The following is a 25,716-nucleotide window of genomic DNA, read 5'->3' on the forward strand; positions in this document are numbered from 1 at the left end:
TTTTTTCCCAAAGATATACATAACCTGTCTTATTTCTAGAAAATCGTTAGAGCCGTTTTCAAAATTCGTATCTCGACTCCAGGTTTTGCACATGAAGATTATAAAATGCTAGCCGACCGGCGGCGTAGCATACGCCGCTATTTTGTAGGACCTGCCTTCATTGGCCTCTTTCTGTCGTAGAACGACTATGGTTCATCTCAGAGCACACTTCCTCGTGTGGCTGTGGAGCCCTATTTTGGAGAGACGCTCCCGTCCACAGATAGCGCAGGTTAAGGTGGCTTTTGCTTCGGTGGTAGAGGAGCTGGCCGTTTTTCGGATTGTGCGTTTTTCTTCCTGGGCTGAGACCCATGTACTTTCACTGTCCATAGCTTTCTTGGTCACTGTCTCTCTCCACCTGTTGCGATCTAGCGCTATGTCTTCCCAATTGTCAGTATTGATGTTCACTGATTTGACCTGCCTTAGGCCACTGCAAACTATGCGATCGCAGTGGGACCCGCACTTTCATAGTACCCGCACTAATTCTAGTTGTCTAAATTATTAAAATAAACCATATTATAACTTAAAACAGATTTCCCGCGCCCTCCTGTCGATTTACCAGGAGCTCCTGGGATCTCCAGAAATTACAAAATATACGAAAAAGTCGTTACGATATACGGAAATATATAGACAAAAATTGTCATTTTGGGGTTTTTTCGTGGGTGACTATCCGCAGAAATAAGAGAGTAATCTTTCCTTTACTTCCAAACTGTTGAGCGAAGCAGATAATTATATATAGAGATAATTGTATAAAATATAATGATAAAAATACATTAAAAAAAAAAGCCGCTGAAAAAAAACTTCAATTTTATTATCTTCTTAAATGAACGTTATAAAAACTTATATATCCTGCCCTCTACATTCAACAATGTTAGCTGGTACGCAAAAAAAAAAAAAAGTAATTTCTTCAAATTACTGTTTCTAGATCTACTTTCTATTTAAACCCACGTTAGTGTCAAGCCTTCTTGCTTGAGTTTCTTGAAGATTTCACTATAATGAGCAAAGATGTCCCAATCATCTTCTTTGCCTTTTAGCATAACGTCTACTAAATTATTGATGAAGTCCCTGAGATCTGAAGCTGCGGTGCTCAAGTTTGCCCTCAACGCTGGAGAAAGATCTAGATTGTTTTTAATATAGTCTGCAAGACTGAAACCAAAGAATGGCAGAGTGTTTTCCCCTTGGTTTAGAACGTGATCAATCGTATATATGACTTTACTTCCGTCTTTAATCAGCTCCACAGGGTCCATAACTCCAAATTCTTTTTCCGAGGATTTAAGGAATCTTGTGAAAATTGGGAAGAGGTCAGGGTTCTTTTTAATGAATTTAGCAAGCGCTACAGAAATAATTGGCATGGTGCTATTTTTTCCATTTAAGACCAGATAGATGATACTTAAAATATTACTCCCTGCATCGAGCAGGTCGTTGGGGTCATCGATGCCAAATTCTTTTCCCGCCGATTTAAGGATTTTTGCGATGTCAGGAAAAAGATCGAGGTTGTTTGTTATAAAATCACCCAGATCGAAAGTAAAGACGGGCGTCGCGTTCGCCTTACTGCTCAGAAACTGCTCCAGGATGTTGATTAGGTTGCTTCCTGCTTTGATCAGTTTGACAGGATTGATTTCATCCATGCTCTCTTCAGCATTGACCGGGGAATATTCTGGGCTCCTCTTTCCACGGAGATGGTGGAGCTCGTTCTGGGATTGTGGTAAAGCTGCTGCAGAAGCCGTGGCAAATGTAGCCAAAATAATGAACAGATATTTCATACTTGGAATCTGAAATGAATAAAAAAAAATCGTTAGGCATAAATTATAAAGTATCTAATATATAAAGCACAATGTAAGGCGTATGTATGTATGTATGTATGTATGTATGTATGTATGTATGTATGTATGTATGTATGTATGTATGTATGTATGTATGTATGTATGTATGTATGTATGTATGTATGTATGTATGTATGTATGTATGTATGTATGTATGTATGTATGTATACGTGTATACGTGTATGTATGTCCCGCATAAAATCAAAACCGTTTGACCAATCTTGATAAAACTTGACGTATGTAAATGAATTTAAGTTAGTTCTTACTATAGACAAATGGCTCGATGTACTAAGGGTATGATTCTATGAAGGGCGTAAATTAATGCCCCAACTGTAGATCCTTACAAGCATACAAATATTATAAAAGTACACTCAACGAAGGAGTAGAAATTAGTATTTATTTACACATATAATATGGAATACATCATCATCAGTACTAACTGTGCCCAAATTAAATTATACGGGGCGTCTAGATTAGATGCAGTAATAGCTTACATAAGGGTATCATGAAACAACATAGCGTTACGCCAAATATTCAGTACACATACGTAGCAAGAATAATAATATAACTTCTTCTTACGCTAGGCATAATAACTGATAAACAATCATAAGCACCCTACTCAGACCAGGTCAGCTCTCCAACTGACCACAGGAAACCTTATTGTCCTCCCTTGAAAACCCTATTCCAAAACAGTTCACCCACTCAACTACTAAAATAAACAAACACACACACAATCTCCATATGGATCGAAAGGTTTCAATAGAGTTACTTTATTTAGTTTCTTTAGTTAACAATTACAACGAGCCAATATTAAAATTAATAAAATTATAAGACATTTTTGAAATGCTATAGCTCTGGTCTCTCTTGCGGATATGTGGAGGGAGATATATCTGGACTTTAGGCGCTCGTAAACTTAGCTTGAGTTGTGATTCGAACTCGAGGCCTCTTGATAAGTAAAACGTGTTTTCTAACATTCAATTTCATAATACCCATCATTATGTTGGCAGCTACTACTTTCCTTCCGCTGATAGAGCATTTTTTGTTTGTCATAATTAAGAATGTTTTTATGCATGCAAAATATATAAACCATTTTTAAAACATTAAAAAAAAATATATTTCATATATGTGACAATCATATTTTAAAATAGCGACACGCGCAACATTATATTTTAATTTTTGTAATCTGTGCTATTCAATATTTACAAATGTATGATGATTAACTATCTAATACAGTTTGCAGAATTCGAGAGGCATTATTAAGCTACCGAGCAGAGTCAAAACGATGTATTGAATATGTCATAGATTACAATCTGCTATCAAGTTAAAGATTAATTATTCTCATAGGATTAACCGTTTGAATTATGTGTCTTTGTTTTGATTTTCTCTTTCGATAAGCTATGTATTTTGTTTGTAATTGTAATAGTAATATAGTAGAAGTAATATCACGTACTAGTCGACCGGCGGCGTAGCATACGCTGCTATCTTGCAGAACTGGCCTGAGGCCACTGCAATGCGACCGCAGTGGGCCCCGCACTTTCATAGGACCGGCGCTAATTCTAGGTGTATAAATTATTAAATTAAACCATTTTATAACTTATAACAGATTCCCCGCGGCCTCCTAATTTACCAGGAGCTCATGGGAATCTCCTTAAATTGCAAAATATACACAAAAGTCTTGGAAATCTCCGGAAATTATTAAAATGTTTTGAAAACTCATAAAAATCTGAAATATTTAGACAAAAATTGTCATTTTGGGGTGTCATTCAATATGGAAAATGCCAATCCTTTGCGCGATAAATAAAAAAGGGCATTAATCAATACCCGTAATTGTAGAATCTGGTGAAAGAAGCTTCTCGCGCTTCAAACTAATGAAGAATTACTTGAGGTCAACAATTCTCGTAGATATATTGAAACACTTGGTAATTCTTGCCATTGAGCGTGATCTATGTAGGAAATGAAATTCTCATGAAATACTGTATGACTTCTCTATAAGCAAGGCTCGTAAAGTAATTTTGTAAGTGGTAAAGAATGAATAAAATGCAAAGACGAATTTATCTTCTGATACAAACTCTTAATTTTCACTTATTATCCGTATCCCTACCCAAACTTGTCTCCGCGAAATCCGTTTTGCATAGGCCCCACAACGGTTGAGTCCGGCCCTGCTATGTAGTGACGGGTGAATACAGAGTAGATTTCTTGTTCCCACCCCCTTCTCTTTTTTTTCGCCGCTAAAGTTACATGGGGGAGAAATAAATAAAAGAGTGATCTTTCCATGACTTCTTGGTCACACTGGTTAAGACCGGCCCTGCTATTTAATGACGGGTGAATACTACTTGTTCTCCTCCCCACCCCCTTTTTTGTGGGGGTAACTCAAGTGTGACTTGCAGAAATAAAAGAGTGATCTTTCCTTTACTCAAACTGTTGAGCCATGAAGAGAATTGTATTTATAGATAGTGCCACATATAATGATAAAATGCTATGAAACATTAATGCATTTGTTTTCATTTTCATGTTGGATCACATTGTAATTAATTTATTTTAAATTGTAACTATTTAAATTGTTCCTTTTTACTAAAAAAAAAACTATATTAGAAAAGGAAAAAAAAGTCCAATAAAGAGGCCAATGCCCCCCCCCCCCCCGAAAAAAAAAAAGCAGAGCCCAAAAAGAGGAACAAAAAAAAAATCACTTCGATTTTGGTTTTTATTGCAGTTACGGTCAGATGGGTTTGACCTTGATCTTGTCTAATTTCCACCGTTGGGAATTTTAGCTCGGTCCTAATATTTGTTTTGTGTCCTTGTGCCCATAGTTTTTTAATTATTTTGTCATTCACCCGATATTCTTTTGAAGTCTACGGCGCTTTGTGTTGTGCTAATCGATGCAGTCACTTTACTAACTCTCAGTATTCAGTTTGTATTATACAAAAATTCCTTTAGTTAAAGTTTCCACTCACTCTCTCTCTTTATCTTTTCTCTTTTGTTTCCAGTTTGGTTTAGTTTTGGGGACTACCTTTGTTATAAAACATTGTTATAAAAAACAAAAACAAAACCACTAGCGGATCCAGAACTTTGAAGTGGGGGGGGTGCGATTTTTTTCCAAACCCTAACCCTAACATCCAGTAAAACCTAACCCTAAGCATAAACCCCCCCCCCCGAAATGAAATGAAATCCCCCCCCCTTGGGGGGGGGGGGGTATCGGAATTTAGTGAATGATTTTTTTGCTTTGATTTTGTTTATTTTAGGTGAGATTTTAATACTTAACCATCAATTGCCCCAGCACAACCAATGGGGTTTTGAGTTTAAAACCCCTTACCCGGGGGTTTTGAGTTTAAAACCCCTACTAGGGGTTTTGAGTTTTCAACCCCCTACTTGGGGTTTTTGCAGTTAAACCCCCCTCTTCTATAAAACAAAACAAAACAAAAATGCAAACGAAAATCCCCTAATTCCAAGAGCACAGTTAAGGAGATTTTGATTTTAAAACCCCCTCCAAAATTCACGATAAACCCCCTCTTCGATATAAAAAAAAGTTAATTACGATCTCAAAATGTTATGAGCGTAGCTAAATGGGTTTTGACGTTTTTTAGTTTAAACCCCACTTCAGCGGGGTTTGAAGGTAAAAAATACCTCTTTAATAATAAAAACAAAGCAAATTATACACTCAAAATGTTTTGAGTGTAGTCAAAGGGGTTTTGAGTTTAAACTCCCCGTCAGGGGGGTTTGAAGCTAAAAAATACATCTTCAGTGTAAGAAAAAAAGCAAATTACGCACTCAAAATGATATGAGCGTTGCCAAAAGGTGTTTTGAGTTTAAACCCCCATTCAGAGGGGTTTAATGCTAAAAATACCTCTTTAATATAAAAAAAAAGCAAATTACACACTAAAATTATTTGAGCGTAGCCAATCCAATCGGGGGTTTTGAGTTTAAACCCCTCTTCTACAGATGGCGTTTGTTTAAAGTTTTTTTTTAAAGGTTTTGAGTTTAAGATCCCCCTACAGAGCATTTTGAGGTGGAAAACCCCCAACAGATGATTTTGACGATAAAACTTCTCTTTTCGATATAAAATCTAAAGCAAACTACAGTCACTTAATTCCAAGAGCGTATTCAAGAGTGGTTACACATTTTTACCAGTGGCAGGGCTCCCTTAATAAGCTGTAGTGAATAGTCATCTTCCGAAATTGAAAAACACTAAATGTAGCTCAAGAAAGATGGCTAAGACAGATTTTAGTAGTCAGTTATAGAGATCGGGTTTAAATCAAGGAAATCCTATGCCGAACTGGGAGTCGACCCTTTAGTAAGATTGTGAGAGAGCGACGCATGAGGTTTGCGGGACATGTTCTCCGACAAAATGAATTACGCATAAGAAGAGTTGCAATGATATCCTAGTACAACTTGATGCCACTCATTCATTGAGGTCCTCATGGCAGGTGGGAAGAGGCTTCAGACATTACCAGTGACAGATTTTTATGGAAACAGCTTGACGTCAAATGCTCCGAACGGTGCGGTAGGGTCTAAGTCAGTAAGAATAGCACATTAGGTTTTTGAAATAGAACTTTTTAATAGCAGGAAAATGCATTGTAGATACCCCAGAATATGCATTTTGTTGGCTTTCAATACCAGAAATAGTGCTTGGCGGCGGGGCTTCGCCCCGCGCTAGCGCTCCCCAGACCCCATTGCTAGTAATGGCAGGGAAATTTACAATTTTATGGAAACAGCTTGACGGCTAATGCGCCAAACGGCGCGGAGGGTCTAAGTCAGTAAAAATAGCACATTAGGTTTTTGAAATAAAACTTTTTAATAGCAGGAAAATGCACTGTAGATACCTCAGAAAATGCATTTTGTTGGCTTTCAATATCAGAAATAGTGCTTGGCGGCGGGGCTTCACCCCGCGCTGGGGGAGCTCCTAGCGCTCCCCCAGACCCTCTTGCTAGTAATGGCGGGGAATCTACAATTTTTCCACTAACTCATGGAAGAACCTATTCTAGGGCACAATAAACGTCTTCCGGAAGAATGAAAGGTCAGAATGCAATAAAGATTATGTACACACACACATAAATACATATAAAAAAAAAATTCGCGGGGGGGGGAGAAAAAAAAATCCCCCCCCAAACCCCCCCCCCCCCCGAAAAAATCCTGGCTACGCCCATAATATATATATATATAAATATACATATAAATACATATACATATATACATATAAATATATATATATATAAGAAATAAAAAAATCAGTGTTTCTCAACTTTCTGCGAAGAAAAAAAACCCAGACATGTTGAGCCCTTTCTCTTGATAGCTTGGGGGTCTGGGGGTATGCTGTAAGGCTTCTTAGGGTTCGGGGTAAAGCCCCAACGCCAAAATCGTATTTTTGCATTCCTCACTATAGAAACGCATTCTCCTGACATTTACAGCTCATTATTTATCAGTGGGGTTCGGGGCAAGGCCCCGACGCCAAAAGCGTTTTCTTGCATTCTTCACTGCAAAACGAATTCTCCTGACATCTACAGTTCATTATTCATCCTATTAAAAAATGACCTTTTCAATAATGTTTTACTCGAAAAAATATTCTAATATGAATTAGAAAGGCCCTTACTACATTGCAAATAAAACGATTTGAAGATATCCCACATATTTAAATTTAGGCTTTGAAGATCGCCGACGAAAACAAAATTAGAATAATATTTAAAAAAAAAATAGCACATTTGTAAGTGATACATTTTGTTCAATAAGCATGTTCGTAACTTTGTTTTGTTACAGAACTAGAATTCAAAGCTTTAACAAAAAATTTTGGAAGTGGGAGGAGAAATTAAGTGGACCAATTAGACTCTACTCTAAATTTGTTTGCATTTTTAGGATTGAAGCAAAAATTATGAGCTATAGTCCCAAATTTATCTAACAAGAAAAATAGCAGATCTAGTAAAGGTTGGAAAAAGGCGACTAGGAAAAGAATATTTGGGTTCAGAACTCATCTCAATCGTTACTCTTAAACTGAAAAATTTCGTATGAATTCTAAATTTTTCAAAGCAAAGTCTTTCTTTAAAAAATTCTATCCTGTTTTAAAACATCATGTTTTCGTCTGGAAATGGGAGGGGCGGTAGAATGAAAACGATTAATCCTCGCTCCTTTTTTTATAATTTCTGCTAATGATTGCATTTGGCATTAAAGAATAGTGGTTGTGCGACTCGATATAAGAATTTAATTTATAGCACATATAAAGTATATTAGTGACAGATTTTTCTTATAATTTTGTAATTTCTTAACTAAAATTCAAAAAGAAAAAGTATTGGTTTGTCCGATGGGCGGAAGGCGATTGCATGTATGGCCCCTCCCACCTGGTACAATCCTTTTTCGTTTTATATTTACTAATGATAAAATTTGAGATTAGAGTGTGTGTGCGACATAATATACAAATGGGTTCACATATCAATACGTAGCTTATATTATATAGTAATTCAACTAATTTTGTTCACAAACTATGATTTCCCCATAAAAGTAGGACCGCCCCCCCCCACACTCAAAGGGTTTAGGTGGGAATGGCAGTAAATGCATTCCCCCCCCCCCCACCCAATCGGAAAACAGGGGAACGACATAATATTTAATCGGTTAAAACACCAATAACACGTTTTAATCATATAGATATTTAATTGATTCTGTTAGCAAGCTGTGATTTCTACAAATTTATTGGACCGCCCCCCCACTCGAAAGTTTATGGGGTGGGGAGGGGGCGGGATAGATGCCAACGCCCCTCCCGACCCCATCAGATCGGCCAACATACTAGAGGGGGGGCGAAATAATCTAAAAACAGGTTGAAATATAAATAATTAGTATATATTATTAACATAAGTAATAAATTCCTATACAATATGTGTGAATTCTATACTCTGCCGAGTGGGGGGGGCGATCGCCCCTACCGCCCCCCCCCCCCTGGATCCGCCAGTGAACAAAACATACCACTTATCTCCCCTGAAAAGCGTGTAAATGTGTTTATAAAATGAAATAAACTTAAGGACATTAACACACAAAAAGTTCATTTAGAAAATATTTATTTTAAAAAAGGCAGAACTCCACACTAAGTGGACGTAGTCTTCGACTCTTATTATTATTATGTTCATAACAATACTATAAAGTGATGTGAGAGTTAGTAGAATCTTTCAGCCAGTTGCCTTGGTCATCAAATCGATTGAAACACAGAAGAAGAACAGAGTGGGAATGAGAGAAAGTGAGAGAGAGGGAGAGAAAGTGAGAGAGAGGGAGAGAAAGTGAGAGAGATAGAGAGAAAGAGAGCTTAAGAGAAAATAAAGTCAACATTAGAACTGCACGACACTTCGATTAGCGCCAGTAATTGTGCCAGCAGCGAACTTTTCCCTTTTTTTTTTCCTCGTTCGTGTTTTCTGTTATGATAGCAATCCTCGCAGTGTCGCCTCGACTGGCACTCCACCAGACCCACACTGACACTCCACCAGACCCACACTGGCACTCCACCAGACCCACACTTCCACGCTAGTCAGAGGAAGAGATAAATTGGAGAAAATATAATAAAAGAAAGTCGACAAAAAGACTCTGCGCGTAGCTGTGAAGTTGTCAAAATGGCCACTTCTCTTGTGATTCGGGGACACCACTGACTAGCAAGAGTAGGTAAGTCTGTACTTTTGTTTTAAATTATAGTTTACTTTGTGCTTGCAAGAAACACAAAATAGTAAAATGTCATAGCACGCCATTGTACATGATACTTGAACTAGAGACCTATCTTTATTCACGCTTTGCCCTGCAGGGAGTTCAGAAGTTGACAATGTAAATGTCATTCCTTATTTCATAAACTACAAACGTTCCATCAAAGGAGAAAATAATTAAGACCTTCGCGCTTCTATTTATTAATCTAGTGGCGCATTCTAGAGACTCTGATAAGTCATTCGTTTTCTTGGCTGATTAAGGCAACCCGTTCCTTATTCTAAGGATCGAGGATTATTTTTGTGAGAAAGTATTGGTGGAACCATTTTGGAGAGGCCAATCACTTTTCACTGGAACGTCCCAGATAATGATCAGCCTCGCTCTTAAAAATGAGCATGCGTTTGACCGAGACCATTCGTTATAGAAAGCCTGGATACTTACCTGCAACGTCACAACCTTTGGGCAGTTTAGACCAATAGCTCGTTGCATCGTCACAGGTCTGTACAACGTGGCCCCGAGCAATTGGTTTAAACTGCCCACAGTTTGTGACGTTGCAGGTCAGTGTTTTAAGCCTTATTTAACGAATGGTCTCGGTTTGGCCTATAGCCTCACACGCCCAAGGGTCCTCATTGGAGTTCCGTATAAGCGCATTGTGACGCTTTAAACGACACGATGTTTGGTTTGCGTGATGTCTCTGATTGTGCAGACCAGTAAATAAAATGAGCTCGCGTGTTTCGCGGAATTAGCGACCAGAAAGAGAACATGATTATTAAAATAATCAGTCATAAGACTTCACGAGAAATCAATGACTAGGAAATGACTGAAGATGATGAAAGGTGACATTCATCAAGAGGCGATGTTATATCCGGTAACAATAGCGTGCCGGAAGACAGATCCATCAGGCAAAAGAGAAGTCGGAATTCCAATCCCATATGTTGACTTACACCTTTGTTATGACCATTGGTCATCAATCTTTTTAAGGCTAGTTCAATAATCACGATGTATCTATAGGAATATTTAAATGCATCAGCTTTTTCTGATGTGTTTAGGTTTGCTTCACTAAGAACCTCTTGTTCGAGCTATTAGGAGCCGCGGTGGCTGAGTGGTTAAGGTCATCTGTTTCTTTGACTTTTGTTAACGATCACGGAGTCATGTGTCCAGCACAACGACCAAACCTCCTTTTCTTTCCCCAACTAAACTCAGGTACCCATTAAGGTTGGTTGGACTCAGGGGCGCCCAAAAAATCCCGAAAAATTCAAAATCCCAGTCTTCACCGAGATTCGAATCCAGGACCCCAGCTAGGAAGCCAAGCGCTTAGCCACTCAGCCACCGCGACCCCATTTTGAATATTACTACGCGAATGATGCAAGTCTGTGGATATATGTAAATTTAAAAAAATGGGTTTAATTGTTAAAGTCTTTCAAGCTTCTATTTAAATGTGTATGTTCTAGTTAAAACATAAGCATGTGTGGTGGTTCGGTCTAGATCTGGGGCCTAAATCTCTGTAGTTACATCACATTCAACAAATAGAACAAGCAAAATTATTAATTTTTTAAACAAAGCTTATCTAAGGGAGAGAGCTGCACAATTAATGCTATATATTTCAATACTGCAGGAACGAGCTCCCTTTTTCTATTTAAAACTAAATTAATTAACTACCACAAATTGATTGCTTTATTGTTTGTTTTTTTTTTTTTTTTTTTTTTTTTTTTTGTACATTGATTCATGTATGAATAATTATACAAAAATTCTTGATCCTAGAATTGTAAATGGGAGAAAAAACGTGTACAAAACGAAATAGAGAAAATAGCTTCACATATACAGCCACCTCTCTTAAAAAGTAGCATTTATTTCCTTTTTTATACCAAACAAAAAATTAATTACCAATTATTAATTAACTAATTGTTGTTTTATTTATTGATACGTGTTTTGTTAGGTGCAACAAATAACTATGTAAAGTTTCAATTGGATCCGAGAATGGGTGAAGGAGAAATAACATGAACGAAAATAGTACCAGACAGAAGGAATTGAAATATAAAAAAGGGGGGTCAACGTGTGCGATCAAAACCCGAGACCTTATTAATTATTCAAAGAGAAATTAATTATGAAACTTTCTTTATTAATTGAGTTTTCTTCCTTGAGTTTGCGCTTAGGGCTCAACATTCGTTGTTGTTGTTTTTTTACCCACCAGCCCATGTAGTAGGGAAGCAAGGTGCCCATGGATCTGGGTTTATGAATAGGATTGTAGACCGCAGTTATTCATTGACCGATCGCAGGTATGAGCACACACACACACACACACAACTAGACTTTAGGTTTGCAACCCTCCTGGTCCCAGGGGAATAAGGAAGGTCAAACTCAGACTTGTAATTATATCGATCTACGATATATTCGATTTTATTGATTTCAAGTTGGGCCAAGATTCGATACATTGAAACCCTCTTGCTGTTCTAGATTTACTCTCACTGAGACACATAGACCTTCGCACATAAATTTACACACACTCTCACATTCACACACAGACGACAAAGAATGGATTATTTCAATGAACTGCTCTTAAGATAAGAGAGGGATTCGTTAAGATTTTGTTTTAATGTAAGTTAGATTATTGATTCAAAGAACTTTGTATATCAGAGTGTTGAAGTGATCTGTTTGTCTCTGTTTACCAGTTTGTCTCTGCCCGTATGTCTCTGCTCATATGTCTCTGTCTGTAGGTCTTTGTCTGTATGTCTCTGCCCGTATGTCTCTGTCTGTCTGTCTCATTCCCAATGTCTTTGTCCGTATGCCTTTGTCTGTATATCTCTGTCCATATTCTCTGCCCGTATGACTCTGTCCGTATGTCTCTGTCCGTATGACTCTGTCCGTATGACTCTGTCCCTATGTCTCTGCCCGTATGTCTTTGCCCGTATGACTCTGTCCGTATGTCTCTGTCCGTATGACTCTGTCCGTATGACTCTGTCCCTATGTCTCTGCCCGTATGTCTTTGCCCGTATGCCTCTGCCCGTATATCTCTGTCCCTATGTCTCTGCCCGTATGTCTCTGCCCGTATGTCACTGCCCGTATATGTTAGCCCGTATGACTGTCCGTATGTCTCTGTCTGTATGTCTTTGTCTACATGTCCCTGCCCGTATATCTCTGCCCGTATGTCTCTGTCCGTATGTCTTTGCCCGTATGTCTCTGCCCGTATGTCTCTGTCCATATGTCTCTGCCCGTATGTCTCTGCCCGTATGTTTCTGCCCGTATGTCTCTGTCCATATGTCTCTGCCCGTATGTCTCTGCCCGTATGTCTCTGCCCGTATGTCTCTGCCCGTATGTCTCTGCCCGTATGTCTTTGTCCGTATGTCTTTGCCCGTATGTCTCTGCCCGTATGTCTTTGCCCGTATGTCTCTGCCCATATGTCTTTGTCTGTATGTCTCTGTCCATATGTTTCTGCCCGTATGTCTCTGTCCGTATGCCTCTGTCCCTATGTTTCTGTCTGTATGTATTTGTCTACATGTCTCTGTCCGTATGTCTCTTTCCGTATTTCTCTGCCCGTATTTCTCTGCCCGTATATCTCTGTCGTATGTCTCTGTGCGTTAAAGAGAGATAAGTCATTCATAGAGTCTATCACGACACTGAAAAGACGCTACTTGAGATAACTGGAGGACACTTCGAGTTGAAAGTACCTTCGTGTTTCACTCTGTCTCTGTCTTATCAATTCTGTCTAGAAGGCTCGGAGAGTAAGTCTCTTTCAACAGGTGTATATGAGCCTAACGGAAAACGATCCGAGGGTCGCGTTATCCACATAGACGTTGTCTTGGGGCCCTCAGGTTAGACAATTTTTTTTCTAAAAGACAATTCCTCCTTTATGAAAATGAGGCAATGTCTTAGACTTTTAGAGCGAGTACATAAAATTGTAATGATAGATCTATAGATCGAGTCTGATCGAGACCATAGATATAAATATATAGACTGGACAACAAAAGAGTTTTATCAAGCGCCCATATGTGACTGGCAATTTTGTGTATATCATTATACAACAGTTATGAGCAGTATTAAGGTAAAAGTATTCATATTATTTTCAGCCATACTCTATATAAGTATTACAATCTTCTCTCTATTGTTATTTTAAATCTCTAGCGGGCCTATAATATCAAGTAGGCATAATGTTCTTTTTTTTATATAAAACTGTTTTAATTTTTAGCTATTTTGGACATGATGCTGAAAATATCACTAAATAGATTAATTCAACTTTGAGTACTGAATTTTTTGATGACTTCTGTTTCATTAAAAAAAGAAAACATTTAGTCTAAAATTGGGCTAGTAGGCTACTTAACCATATTGTTATAACAAGGTGACCAACACATAATCTATTACTCTGGATGAGAGTTTCTTCAAGACAGTAGAATCCGTAACCAGCATGAGGAGTATCATAGATAAAAAACAAAAGTTGCTGTCAAAGCAATGATCAGCAATACAGTAGTCTCCTCTGTACAGCTCAAGAAAATTTAGACGGTGCGCAAAATGTTCCGGAACATTGTTGTGTATGACATCTGCAATCCCAGACCCTTCCTTTATGCTCTCTCTCCATGTAGATCTATCCAGTGCCACTTTTTCCCAGATGATAGTGTCGATTTTGAAGAGCTTCATGTCACGTTTGCATACATTCGTATAACGTAAAAGTGGCCGACCGTATTTAGAATAATCATAACGGTCAAACCAGAATTTTCCCCAGTGTGGCCAAGTAGCAACAATTTTTTAATCCTCCAAGATTTGCTTAGTATTCTTGTTCTCTCAACTTTCACGATCTTTTATCACTCTTTCTCCCTCCTCCCAAATTTTCTTTTCTCTACTCTCATTACATATCTTTACCATTCTCCCTTTTTACCTCCTCTCAATTATTCTCTCTATCTCTCCCTTTCTGACCTGCATGAACTATTCTTTGTGATGTTTTCCTTTCCACTTTGATCATTTTCTTATTACTTAGATTCGTGTAAAAAAAAAAACTCCATAAACCTAAACATTTAAATTTTAGGTTTTGACATTACAAAAACACTTTTGGTTAATTATTGTTTTTGTTTGTTTAACATGTTTCGACTATTCCTTTCCAATTGAATATAACATCCTAGCCTAAACCTCTCGCGGAACGGAAGGGATGCAATAAGTCTGAATGTAGACAGCTAGTTATAAGTTTCATGTCAGTGTTAGGCGAGAAGTCGTGGACACTTGGCTGGAGGCAGAACAAACTTGGCTTTAGACGAGAGAGTAGTTATGTAACCATCACATGTTCGTGTCTCATAACAATATCGAACAAAACAACTCACACACCAGAACTGCTTCATAGTATCGATCTCCTAAAGGCTTGCTCCTGCTGCAGTAAAGTACATTCTACTAAATACATTGTATCTGTCTATTTAGCTCTCTATAAGTATCTTTTTCTATATTTATATATAAAAATGTCTGTGTGCGTATGTGTGTGTGTGTATGTTTAATAGATAGATAGATAGATAGATAGATAGATAGATAGATAGATAGATAGATAGATAGATAGATAGATAGATAGATAGATAGATAGATAGATAGATAGATAGATAGATAGATAGATAGATAGATAGATAGATAGATAGATAGATAGATAGATAGATAGATAGATAGATAGATAGATAGAATCACGAACGTCACTCCAAAAAGGAACACTGCTTGTAGTTTATTTTTATATTAAAAATGATTGCCTACAAATAACAAAGGTTCTCTCCTGTAACAACATAACCAATCTCTGATCTAGGCGGACAAGAAACATATTGATCACAGAGAAAAGGACCGTACAAAGCTGTTAACACAGAATCGAACCATGACAATGGTCCTGGTCTCAGTAAGCAGTATTTAAGGCGCGCTAACTTGTGGCCAAATATTAGGACACAAAAAGTGATAATATCAATACCAGATCACTGTGATAAATATTTTCAACTCCAGTAGAGAATTATATGATCAGCACTCTAAGCTCATAGAGTAAGCAAGAGCTTTCGGTTCAAATAAATACTTTTCATGTGAGCACATTGAAGCGGTTTTATTAGCCAAACCAGCCTTATTTGTTTTATAGTTTTGTATTACAATAATAATTGAAAAACTCTTCAACACTAAGAAGCAAGTAAATGTACGAATCTATATATATAATTCTCTTCATGGTTCAATAGTTTGGACACCAAGGAGTAAAGGAAAGATCACTCTTTTATTTCTGCAAGTCAGACTAGAGTTACCCCACGAAAAAGGGGGAGAACAAGTAGTATTCACTGCCGGACTTAACCGTTGTGACCAAGAAGTCATGGAAAGATCACTCTTTTTTATTTCTGTCCCACATAGTTTTAGCGGCGAAAAAAAGAGGGGGGAGGAGAACAAGTAATCGACTCTGTATTCAGCTATCACTAAATACCAGGGCCTGACTGAACCGTTGAGAATGCCGTTTCTTTTAATCGCGTGTAGGATTGGCGTTTTCCATTTTGATGACCCCCCAAAAACAATTTTTTGTCTATATATTTCAGGAATTTTTTTTTTAGTTTTCAAAAGATTTTTTTAATTTCCGGAGATTTCCATGACTTTTTAGTATATTTTGAAATATCAGGAGATTTCAATGAGCTCCTGGTAAATCAGGAGGCTGCTGGAATTCTGTTTTAAGTTATAAAATGATTTAATTTAATAATTAACACCAGAATTAGCGCGGGTCCTTTGAAAGTACAGGGCCCACTGCGGTCGCATAGGTTGCATTGGCCTATGTCCGGCCCTGCAAAATAACGGCGTATGCTACGCCGTGGGTCGACTAGTAATGCATAATTCACTTGCCAAGGGTATCTAACTAGTAACTGTACTAACAACATCGCCCAAAGATATGTCTGTTTAGTGGACTGAGGTGTCTTTTTTAAATGGGATTAAGTGATTTCCGATTTTCAGACCTGACGGACAATGAGGTAGATCAGTGATTCCCAAAGTGGTCTATATAGACCCCCAGGGGTCTACGAAGACCTCCAAGGGGTCTACGAAAGTAAAAAAATAAATTGGGGGTCTATGAGATGCCCACGGGGGTCTACGATAATAGATTTCATTTAAGCAGATCGAGTTACTTAATTTTCACATTCCATTAATGTAATTATTTCATACACTAGTATATGATTTGTACCTTCGTTAATCCTTTAATAATTTGTCCTGCTATTCAAATGAAAAATTGTTGTAATCAATTTCAATACTTATTTAAATAGCTTAATTTTGTGTACATGTAACTAATGTTTAGAACAACAAACAAGGTTACAAAAGACAGTTTGTGTGGAAACACAAACTTAAAATCGGCCCCCGAAGTAAAATGTTTTACATAATTCGGATAATCCTTCAGAGTTGAAGATAGTTTACTTCCTAGTCCAAACCTCCCGCAGGACGACGGGGGATGGGAGCAGGCAGGGTTTGAACCTTCGATCGTCGATAAATCCAAACGACAGTCCATCGCGCAAACCGCACGACCAGTGGTCCACCCAGGTAGGCTTCATTATTTTCAGAAAGAACATCCGAATGAAATTATATCAAAGACAAATGAGAGATAAGAATGGAGAAAGAAGGTTAACAGATCTTGTGTAGTGCCCCAACCGTCCCGCAGATCAAAGGATACATGAAAGTGAATGTAAAGTTAGATGTGAACCTGGCCTAACTAGTTTGTGGTCTATAGGGCAGATGATGTAAAGTTCATCTGTTTTTGTGGCCTACGGTTAACGAGGGTGTCATGTAGCCGGAACAACGACCAACCGCCTTTGCTTTTCCCCAACTCATGTCAGGTACCCATTAGAGCTGGGTAGACTCAGAAGTTGAAAATCCCAGTCTTCACCAGGATTCGAACCCGGGACCCTCGGTTCGAACTAAATAAGTTAATTGTTTTGAAAAGGCTCAATCTCATATTCGAATCCTCAAAAAAAAAAAAAAAAAAAAATTTCCGCTATATAGAAAAAATGTTCACGAAAATGATATTTATAAGATTACTATTCGTCTTAAATTAGGTTTGACATATAATGCATACTAATTAGCTTTTTCTTATAAAAAACTGCTTGCATAATTGATTTTAAAAATTAGAATTTTCGCTTTCAGGAAAAAAAAAGTAGCCGTTGCATCAGAACTTTGAATGGTCTAAAATATTGTGAAGTCGGATTTTCAATATCTCTTTTAGTTTACGAGATCTAAACGGGACGGACGGACAGACGGACAGACATTTCGCACAAAACTAATAGCGTTTTTTCCCCTTTCGGGGGCCGCTAAAAAAAAAAAGGAATGTAGACAGTATAGCATTAATTATTTAATTGGGATTCATTCATTCCTTGTCAAACAAGCCTAAGTGACTTTTTTATGACGATATGAACCAGGGTCGTTGGAAAATCATATGAGACAATGCTACCCTGACAAAAATAAAGATTTAAAAAACTTTCAAACACTCAAAGTTCAAAATAGACCTACAAAATCTTAGTTCAACGTCATATAGAGAAGATGATGTGAAGATTTCTTTTCTTAGGCTATAGCAAAATACGGAAAACAGTCAAGTGAAACATTGATTCTACCAGCTGTTTTGCACAAACCTACATCTGTTATTATTAAAAGAATTTCTTTAAGCAACATTACATTTCAAGGTCGCTTCGGTGGCATGAGTTATAAAATTAAAATACAGTTTGGTCTGACAAGGTGTAGCGCTGTGTGCTACAAACTGTCTAATGGTCACCATCTCATCTCATCTATGCCTGTAGTCCCTTCTGGGCATAGGTTACCAACCAGCTTCCTCCAGGCATCTCTTTTCTGAGCGAATCTCTCCAACTGTCGCCACGTCTTGTCCATCTGCTTCCAGATCACGGAGACCTGGAGAACCACCATCACCACCATGAAAAGAATCCAGGTATTCAACAAACCTGCCTGAGGAAAATTCTTATGATCCGCTGGCCAGACAAGATTTTGAATGAGGAACTGTGGTAAAGAACAAAGCAGCAGCCCATTGAAGTAGATATTCTTCAGAGACGCTGGAGATGGATAGTTCACACCCTTCGCAAGCCTGCATCCAACATAACAAGCCCTAACCTGGAACCCCCAAGGAAAGAAGAAGAGGGGACGGCCAGGGATACATGGCGCTAATGGTCACCGTCTCCTTATATTTCCTTAGGTTTGACCAACGAGACCTTTCCCATGTTTGGGTATAGTAGCAAAGCAGAAGTTTTAATTCAGTTTTCCTTCTGCTTGGTGGGTAGCAAGCCAAGGCTAATGAGCCTTTCCTGCTCGAAGTTTACTGGTTTAGGCTCCAGTTACTCGCCTTTGACCCATCTCCTGTTAATGAAAACAGTTCAGCAGATTCAACATTTGAGCCACGCGTGAAAGGTCAAGAAATACACGACAAACTGCTCTTTGCGAAACCTTTTACAATGATACTTAAGACATATTAATCAATCAATTAATTAATTAATTAATATTTAATGTTGGAAAGACTACATCATAGAACGACAAATTCGTATATAAAACATAATATCCGTAGTTGTGTAGTTATAAATTACTTTTTCACTCTTCAACTCACTACTGTTAGAAATTTGTTTAAAAAATGTTGATGAATTTGCAAAATGTGCAAGTTGAGAAATTTGAGCAAGGGGTCTACCGAAACAAAAAAGTTTGGGAACCACTGAGGTAGATGAAGTAAACCTAGCTAACACATCAACCACCTATACTTACCTGAAAACTAATGTTAGTTAGCCATTAGGGTTGACTGGACTAGAAATCCCGAAGCCCCAAATTCCAGTTTCCATCCGGTCTTCAACATGTCCCCCCTTGGCTTAAGGAGTCAACCTCTTCACCTCTCAGCCATTACGCCCCCGTGATTGAGCAATTCGTATCAGTACCGTGATGGGAAGAGTCGAAGGTTCTGGGTTAAATATAATGATAAATCACGTTAATTCGTATAACTTTGAAACTTTCGAATTTCATCTTCATCATTATCTGTCCCTTGACTTTCATCACTTTTCAGCCTTTTCAAGGGAGGATAAATAGGCAAAAAAATAAATATTTTGATTTTTATCTTATTAGTTCCCCTGATTTAATGTCTACTTTTTATCTCTATCCGGCTTGGAACCCAAAATTTTTTTTAGATTAGTAATCAAACGCTCCTTGTTATTCGAATTGTACTCGGAATTTTCTTTAACTTAATGATATGTTAAAACAGTGATTCCCAATCTGTGTTCCGCAAAGCCTGAATAGGTGTTCCAAGAACTACTGGAATAATTAGCAAGTAGGCGACCACGTGAATTAATCTTTCTAAAATATAAGCAACGTCAGGGCCGGACTTAGGCCACTGCGGTCGCAGTTGGCGCCGCACTTTCATAGGCCCCCTCTAATTCTAAGTGTAACTTATTAAAGTAAAACATTATAACATATAATAACAGGTTTTTCGCGGCGTCCTGATTTTCCAGGGGCTCCTGGAGATCTCCTGTAATTATACCCAAAAAAAGCATTGGAAAATCTCTTACAATTAAAAATCTTACTCATAAAAATCTCCTGAAAAATAGACAAAAGTGTCATTTTGTGTTGCCAATTTTACGTGCGATAAAAAAAAAGCATTGGCAGCTTTCATTTAATATAAATTTATTGTTAAGACGAATGAATTTTCTAATACAAAATCTCAATTTTGACATTATGCTTATCCCTACCCAGACTGGGCCTCGCGAAACTCGTTTCGCATAGGGCCCCGCAATCGCTAGGACCGGCCCTGAGCAACGTGTTCCACTAAATGCTGAGAATGTGCGAAGTGTTCCTCTAGAGAAAAAGTTTGGGAAACACTGTGCTAATATATTATCTGATGTACTATCTACTATACTATCTAATAAACTATCTAAAAGACAGTGTATTGGCGATACACTAACTTATATTAGTAAAATATTATATCTTCTCAGATGGATGATTCTTCCAACAACAGTCTTCACCCCACCGGTTTTATCATCTTCCTGCTTCTTCTAAGCACCTTGGGTATGGTCTGGACAGTGTCCTGCAGCTGGTTGACCGGTAGAAAGAAAAGACAGAGGGTCGGGCACAATGCGGACATCACGGATGGACTTGTGCTTCAGATCAATAGACCTGTGTGCGTGACAGTGACTAGACCCCTCAGTCCATCAATCAAAAGGTCATTTTCCTTTTTACTTGTATACTTGTGTGAGTAGGTTTCTTATCGATATCAACTTGCAAGTGTCGATGAGATGTCCAAAAAGGCTCGAGATAAATCTCTTTCATGAACCTTTGACACCAAAAAGGATTTTATCCCGTGGCCTTTTGTCTGAAGACCCCCATCAACTAAATGCTCATTTAATCACATCCGGTTGTTCATGAGTCACGGTACCTTAAGCCAACGCAATGGGTTCCCACAACCTACGCGAGGCCGAGCCCACGAGGGGGTACTTCATATTCTTATTGCCTTTCTCACATCCTCACCAAGTGCAAATTCACTCGCTAGAGCATAACTGTGGAAGCTCACTGGGAGCCATGTTTGCTCTCGTTCTTAGCCTTTATACTTTCCCTGCCGAAAATTTCCACGGAGACGCCACTTTGAGGAGACAGGAGCTTTTCCTCCGATTTGCAAGTGTCAGAAGTTTTAAATACCTAGGAACTATCGTTTCAGACGAAGGAACCAAACCTGTACTACTTGCTTTTCATAGTCCACAGCAGCACTTGCGAAACTAAAGACAATCTGGGAAGACGAAGGCCTAGCCCTCGGCATTAAAATCAAATTAATGCACTGCTTGGTTTTTGTCTGCTAGGCCAATCTTGGAAGCTAGCTACTAAATTAGCGAGGAGGGTCTTATCCATGGAGTCGAGATGGTATAAGTTATAGAAGGATCCTAGGTATCACCTACAAAGACCGCAACAAAAATTGGGAAAACAGAAACACAATGACTTTCGCTCCAGGATGACCTGCTGACCACTGTCGAAATACGCAAACTTAAACGGTATAACCTCATCGTAAGATCCTGAGGCATCAAGAAGACTTTTCTGTAAGGCAGAAATACCAGGGAAACGAAATATAGGAATAGGCAGAGAAATCAAATCAAAGAATGGACGGGCCTCATGGAAAGCGATTCTTGTGATGGTGAAAGGCAGACAGAGATGATCAAAAACGATCATCAGGTCATGTGTGGTGTCCCAATGGCCCAACAGGCTAAGAGATAGTTGAAGATGATATCATTGTATTAACAGTGATTTAACAGCAAAAAAAAAAAATCCTAATATATGTTATATAAAGGATGAATGTACCGATGATGTGTAAATTATAAAATTTAAAACAACCTTATGTCTTCGCTTATATTATTTGTAATATCCATATTTTAACAAATTGTCAAACTTCTTAAGGTGTTCCTTCTTTTCTCTAGTCTATTGAAATGCTCAATATTTTTAATCATATCAGAGTTTATTTATTTAGATTTTGGCTTAATTTGTGTATTCTTAATATTTTACAGCCCAAGAAATAAAACCATTGAACGTTATTCAATTCCTGAGCAGACTCTTGGCACAGCTTCTGAGGACCTTCGCAGATCTCTTCGCCTGCCAACCATAGTAGTTACCCCGCCTTCTCCAGTGGACACAATCGCTGAATTGTCTTCCCTTGGCTCGGGCAGTAGCATTGGGAAAGCAGACGACCTCGTGATGAGCAGTGACGATACTGACATCCCAGAGCCCTCTGGCGGCTACCAATCGCCGTCGCAAGATGGGAGGGCTTTTTATCGCGGAGCTGTTGTTCGCGACTCCATGCGAAACAGAATGAGTGGACTTTACTCGACCCCCTCTCTTGATTCCCTCGAAGGGGACATCGGCGGCTACGATTCTGAGAAGTCGGGCACCTTTCCTTTGTCCGCCTTAGAATTGATCACAGCATCTCCTGCCATCATGTTGCATTATATTCCCAGAACACATTCTCAGCAAGATCGTGCAGATAGCATCACATCTACGCAACAGAACACCTGTTCAAACCCCAACCACTGCTTCCAAGAGTCTGACACAAAGGTACCAACGTATCAAACTCCTGAATGTTCCTGATATCACCCAAAATTCAAAACTCACTATTCAAAAGCACTATAGTTAGCTTTATCTTTGATGAAGTGCAGTCGCCATAGTTTCTGTACAAATCCTCTGTGTAATGAATCCATTCAAACTGGAGACAAATGTCTTGTATTATTCACCATTATTTTGTGGATAGCATACTTTCGGATTTACCTCTTAGCGTCAATATAATCACAAAACATGGGTAACGTTAATTTTGACAGTTACAACCTGTTTTTTTTTTTATGAAAAATATTAACTTTTTAAAAACATGTTTGTATCAGCTCTGTATGTCAGTCCGGAAAAATTGAGAAAGCACTTTACTTTTTCATGACAGAGGCTGCAAACGATCTTTCAGCTCATCAGTAAAAAGAAAAAAAAAGAAAATTATATGTAGCATTCATACTCTCTCTCTCCCGCCTTGACTACTGCAGTGCTGTTCTGGCAGGAATACTGATGACAAAATCGCTAAGCTGCTGATAATTCAGAACAGAGCCATGCGCCCTCGTAGTTTCAAGTTGTGCCCCGTTTTTCCCTCAAAAGTTACGGTTTGCGGAATGTTTTCAGTCCATGGTTTGGAATTTGAAGAAGCCACATGCTTCACTGCATTCAAGAAGAACATTAAGACCTAACTGTTCAACCTTTATTGATTTAAAAATGCATGGTATAAACAAATCAAGACTTACAGATCTATATTTAAAAAATACGACGATAAAACTGTCTATAAACTTGAATCACTTAATAAGCTAGATGTGAGACGTAATTGTAACGGTGTATTTACTATTGATAACGTGCCAATATCGATAAAGCATATTAATCAAAATATGAAAAGAATAATTATCAACGGAGTGTTTTTACAATGCACAAGGCTTGGTGCTTAACCGATTGGCAGAGGCGTCACTAGTGAGTGAGGCTTGGTACACTGAGTTGAAATCTTAAGATGACATGTGTGTGAACAGCTGCACTGATATATTTAAAATGGGATACTTAAAGTGTAAAATGTCATGCTTGTATCTATAAGCCTTATAATAGATATGTATGCATGAAAGGCCTATATAGTATATAATATTTGTAATACGCTTTGTTACATTTCCTTTAACGTAACATTTATTCATTATTATACTAAAAGTTGGAATATAAAATGAATGCTTGTAGATCGAGCGATTCGTGCAATACATTTAAATTAGTTTCTGTCAGGCCATTTGTCAAATGCTTGTTAATATCTAATCAAGCGATTCGTGGAGTCAGGAACGGCTTAGGCAAACTGGGCAGCCGCCTAGGGCCTCCGATTGATTGGGGGCCTCGCACAGGATATAAGACAATTTTGAGAGAAGAAATAACTAAACTTGTGCCTAATGTCATTGTTAGAGTACACTAGGTTTTAATAAATCGCATTATTTTTTTCAGATGTTTATTTTTTGTTTGTCTATTTCGTTTGGGGGCCATCAAATTCACTTCACCTAGGACCTCCAATTATATTAGCCCGGCCCTGCTAGAGTGCATTTAGATATGTTTCAATGAAGCGTAGCATAAAATGCATTTAAGTCCTACTTGGAAATGTGTTATCATTACTGTTATAGATGACACAATTTAAAGAAACCTATTCAAAGTATAATGTATAAATGTGTTTTATATGTAAAGTTAATGATTAAATTTTAAAATTGATATATAATGTTACTGCTGGCTTTATAAAGCAAAGATTCAAACCAAGAATATCTGCAAATATTGAGATTACGAAGGTTAAGTCTCTGTCCGTCCTCGGAAAAGCACACAAAAAAAAGCTACATGTATCTATACCTAAATCATCTGAATTTAACAGGAAATCACGTGAGAATCAAGTTGGTTTCCAATGAGAATCAAATTTAAAGCTTCCATAATTATAAAGTACCCAACATAAGCTGTGAGTAACATCAACCTCTTAGTCTCATAAATCTTTGAGCCTCATAAAACTCTAAACCTTATAAACTTTGTACTTCATAAAACTAAAGAGCGTTAGGTACAATAAATAAGTTTTTTAAGTATCAACTTGATCGGAGAATGCGTGAATAAGAAACAGTGTTAATAATTATTTAAGTGGATCAAATCCAGCAAATGTAGCCATATATGTATGGAGTAATGGTTTCCCTTGTCACTATTAAGTGAAATAATGAATTACTTTTTTAAAAATTGATTTATGACTTGCCTATGTCAATGAATAGTTGTGCGAAGTTTCAGCTTAATCTGAAAATGGGTGTGGGAGTAATAACGTGTACACTCTTTTTACCAGACAGACAAAGTGAGTAAAAAAAAATGAAAAAAGGGCATACATACAAGAAACGATAACGATTGGGGAATAATCGGGATGTGCTTGCAATAGAAAAAATATGAAGCTTCAAATCTTAAACTCTGCTTGGAAGAAATGGGGGAATGGAGGATAAAAGAATATGCTATAAATAAGGGGGGGGGATTTCTACTATTGTTTCCATATCTGGATTTACCAATGATCTCTCTCTCTCTCTCTCTCTCTCTCTCTCTTTCTCTCTCTCTCTCTCTCTCTCGCTCTCTCTCTTTCTCTTTCTAATTACATATCTACACACATGACCGCTAGTACAATCATCAACACAAGGGCCATAAGCAAGGTCTTTAGTTTTATGAGGCTCACAAACCTCTTCGATCTCAGAAAACCTTGAGCCTCGTAAAACCCTAAGCCTCAGAAAACGTTGAGCCTCGGAAAACTTAGAGCCTGATAAAACTGATAAAACTTTAAGCACAGAAGTCAGAACAATTCTTTATTCTCGTGAAGAGTTGTTGATGGGCATCTTGTGACAGAGCCTCCATACATTCCCTATCCAGACCGTTCAGACCATGTAAAGTCCATTTGTTTCTATGGACGACGGTTAACGAGAGTGCGTGTGGCCAGCACAAAGACCAACCGCCTTTACTTTCCCCTCAGGTACCCAACAGAGTTAAAATATCATGTCTGTTTAAGCTCTTGACTCCAGTTCAGCATGTTGAGTCCTTATATTAACTTACCTACATCTATGTAAACATTCATTTCTGTTACACCTGTGCGACCTGTGCAAGTTTGTAACTTGACAATTTGACGAAGAGGTATACGTGTCACTTTTAAAAGCAAACCATAGTATCTGTGACTGTACTT

General features: G+C 38.0%; 2 protein-coding genes across 5 annotated transcripts in view; one reads left to right on the forward strand and one right to left on the reverse strand.

Annotated features, from left to right (window-relative positions):
• Nucleotides 1-740: 740 nt before the first annotated feature.
• Nucleotides 741-25,716, reverse strand: part of LOC129923778 (uncharacterized) — a 31,976-nt gene continuing 7,000 nt past the window's right edge. The window contains exon 2 of the mRNA XM_056016442.1: nt 741-1,808. Within this exon, the coding sequence (XP_055872417.1) occupies nt 975-1,808 (834 nt within the window). The 3' untranslated portion in view covers nt 741-974. The remainder of the gene's footprint in view (nt 1,809-25,716) is intronic.
• LOC129923779 (uncharacterized) lies at nt 9,221-23,983 on the forward strand. 4 transcript variants are annotated; one of them, XM_056016447.1, is made up of 3 exons: nt 9,221-9,485; nt 20,423-20,670; nt 21,998-23,983. In XM_056016447.1, exons 2-3 carry the CDS (start codon nt 20,444-20,446, stop codon nt 22,572-22,574), a joined length of 804 nt encoding a protein of 267 aa, XP_055872422.1. In that variant the 5' UTR covers nt 9,221-9,485; nt 20,423-20,443; the 3' UTR covers nt 22,575-23,983. The 4 variants fall into 4 exon arrangements, with proteins under 4 accessions (XP_055872422.1, XP_055872419.1, XP_055872418.1 ...); XM_056016444.1 differs by having other exon boundaries at nt 9,222-9,481; nt 20,444-20,670; XM_056016443.1 differs by having other exon boundaries at nt 9,223-9,485; nt 20,444-20,670.

The sequence above is a fragment of the Biomphalaria glabrata genome, chromosome 17 (genome assembly GCF_947242115.1).
Source record: "Biomphalaria glabrata chromosome 17, xgBioGlab47.1, whole genome shotgun sequence".
Taxonomy (NCBI): domain Eukaryota; kingdom Metazoa; phylum Mollusca; class Gastropoda; family Planorbidae; genus Biomphalaria; species Biomphalaria glabrata.